Source organism: Trachurus japonicus, unplaced genomic scaffold, assembly GCF_045865225.1.
Source record: "Trachurus japonicus isolate A0001 unplaced genomic scaffold, Traja_1.0 AP030554.1".
Taxonomy (NCBI): domain Eukaryota; kingdom Metazoa; phylum Chordata; class Actinopteri; order Carangiformes; family Carangidae; genus Trachurus; species Trachurus japonicus.
Genome location: NW_028220687.1, coordinates 72757 through 74018, shown reverse-complemented (window position 1 = coordinate 74018; position 1262 = coordinate 72757). Strand labels below are relative to the sequence as shown.

Below are 1262 nucleotides of genomic sequence, written 5' to 3'. Positions count from 1 at the left end.
CTCCTTCGGCGGTGGATCGGACACGTCGGAGCGGTTTGTTCCTTGACGTTTATCTCCGAACGTGGTCCCGGGGACGATCTCCTCTAGCTCCTCGTCCTTCTCTGGGAGCAGGGAAAGCCGCTTGGAAAGCCTCTGAGGCAGGAAGCCTGAGAAGGAGATCCGGTTGATGGACGACGACGACCTCGTTGCCGCTGCGTTGCCGTGGCCGTTGCCGTGGCCGTTGTTGTCCTCTAGGAACGGCGACGGTCCGGCCCAGTCGGCGGTGGAGATCTGCTGCTTCTGAATCTTCCGTTTCTGGAGGAGGATGAGCAGGAACGCCGCCGCCATCAGCAGCAGCGCTCCTCCGATGATCCCGGCCACCACTCTGCCGGGCTGCGGCCCCCCCACGGCCTTGTTGTTTGTTCCCGGTGGAGGAATTCCCGGTTTCTTCTTGTTGTTGTTCCCGGTGGTGGTGTGGATGGACCGGGATGTGGCGGCGGTCCAGGAAGTCGTGTGTGTAGTAGCATCTGGGCCGGTACTCGAGGCCGTCGTGGTGTCAGCGGGTTTGGTGGATGCGGATGCGGATGATGCAGTCGGGATCGGGATGAGCCGCGTGGACGTGGACGCACCACTCGTCCACCCGGAGGAGGAGGAAGTTCCCGGTTGTGTCGTGGTTGTGGTTGAGTTTCCGGTTTGTTGGCCGGTTGCTCCCGTTGTTGTCTGGGATGTTGTGTCTGTCGTTGGTGTTGTGGACTCGAACCCGGACGGTGTGGACCTCGTTGTCGGTCTCTGTTCAGCCGGTGACAGAGTGAGATTCCCGTTTGGGAACGCCGCCGCCGCCATCTCCGATGGAGCAGCTGTGGCGTCGTTGGGACTCGGCGGCGCCACGCTGGATGCTGGGGGGAGGAAACATCCATTCACATAAATATCGCGATATCTTTTTAGACGATTTTTAAATCGATTTCTTTTTTCAAAAATCGATTTTTGGGGAATTTTAAATTAAATATTGTGCAATGTGCATTTGTTCGCCTTTTTTACATCCAGAGAGTCCAGGTTGTGAAAAGGGTTTAAGTTCACTTTATAATGGAGTATGTTCATGTATAGGCTCCTACAGTGTTTGTGTGCAGATAAATGTTAAAAATGCTAAAGACTAAAAATCAGAGAGAGAATCGGCAATATCGTAGAATCACAATTTAAATCAAATCACCATCCAAAACATCGTAGAAGAATCGAATCGAGAGAAAAGCGAATCGTCCCAGCCCTACTGGATGCCCGTGTGTGTC

The 1262-nt window shown here is 54.4% G+C and overlaps 1 protein-coding gene across 1 annotated transcript; it reads right to left on the bottom strand.

The window, feature by feature from the left end:
• Positions 1-22: 22 nt before the first annotated feature.
• Positions 23-822, bottom strand: LOC146960234 (uncharacterized; the record flags this gene model as incomplete). The annotated part of the gene is made up of 1 exon (XM_085772513.1): positions 23-822. A coding segment is annotated over exon 1 (800 nt), but the record flags the coding sequence as incomplete, so codon positions are not given.
• Between the last annotated feature and the right edge of the window lie 440 nt (positions 823-1262).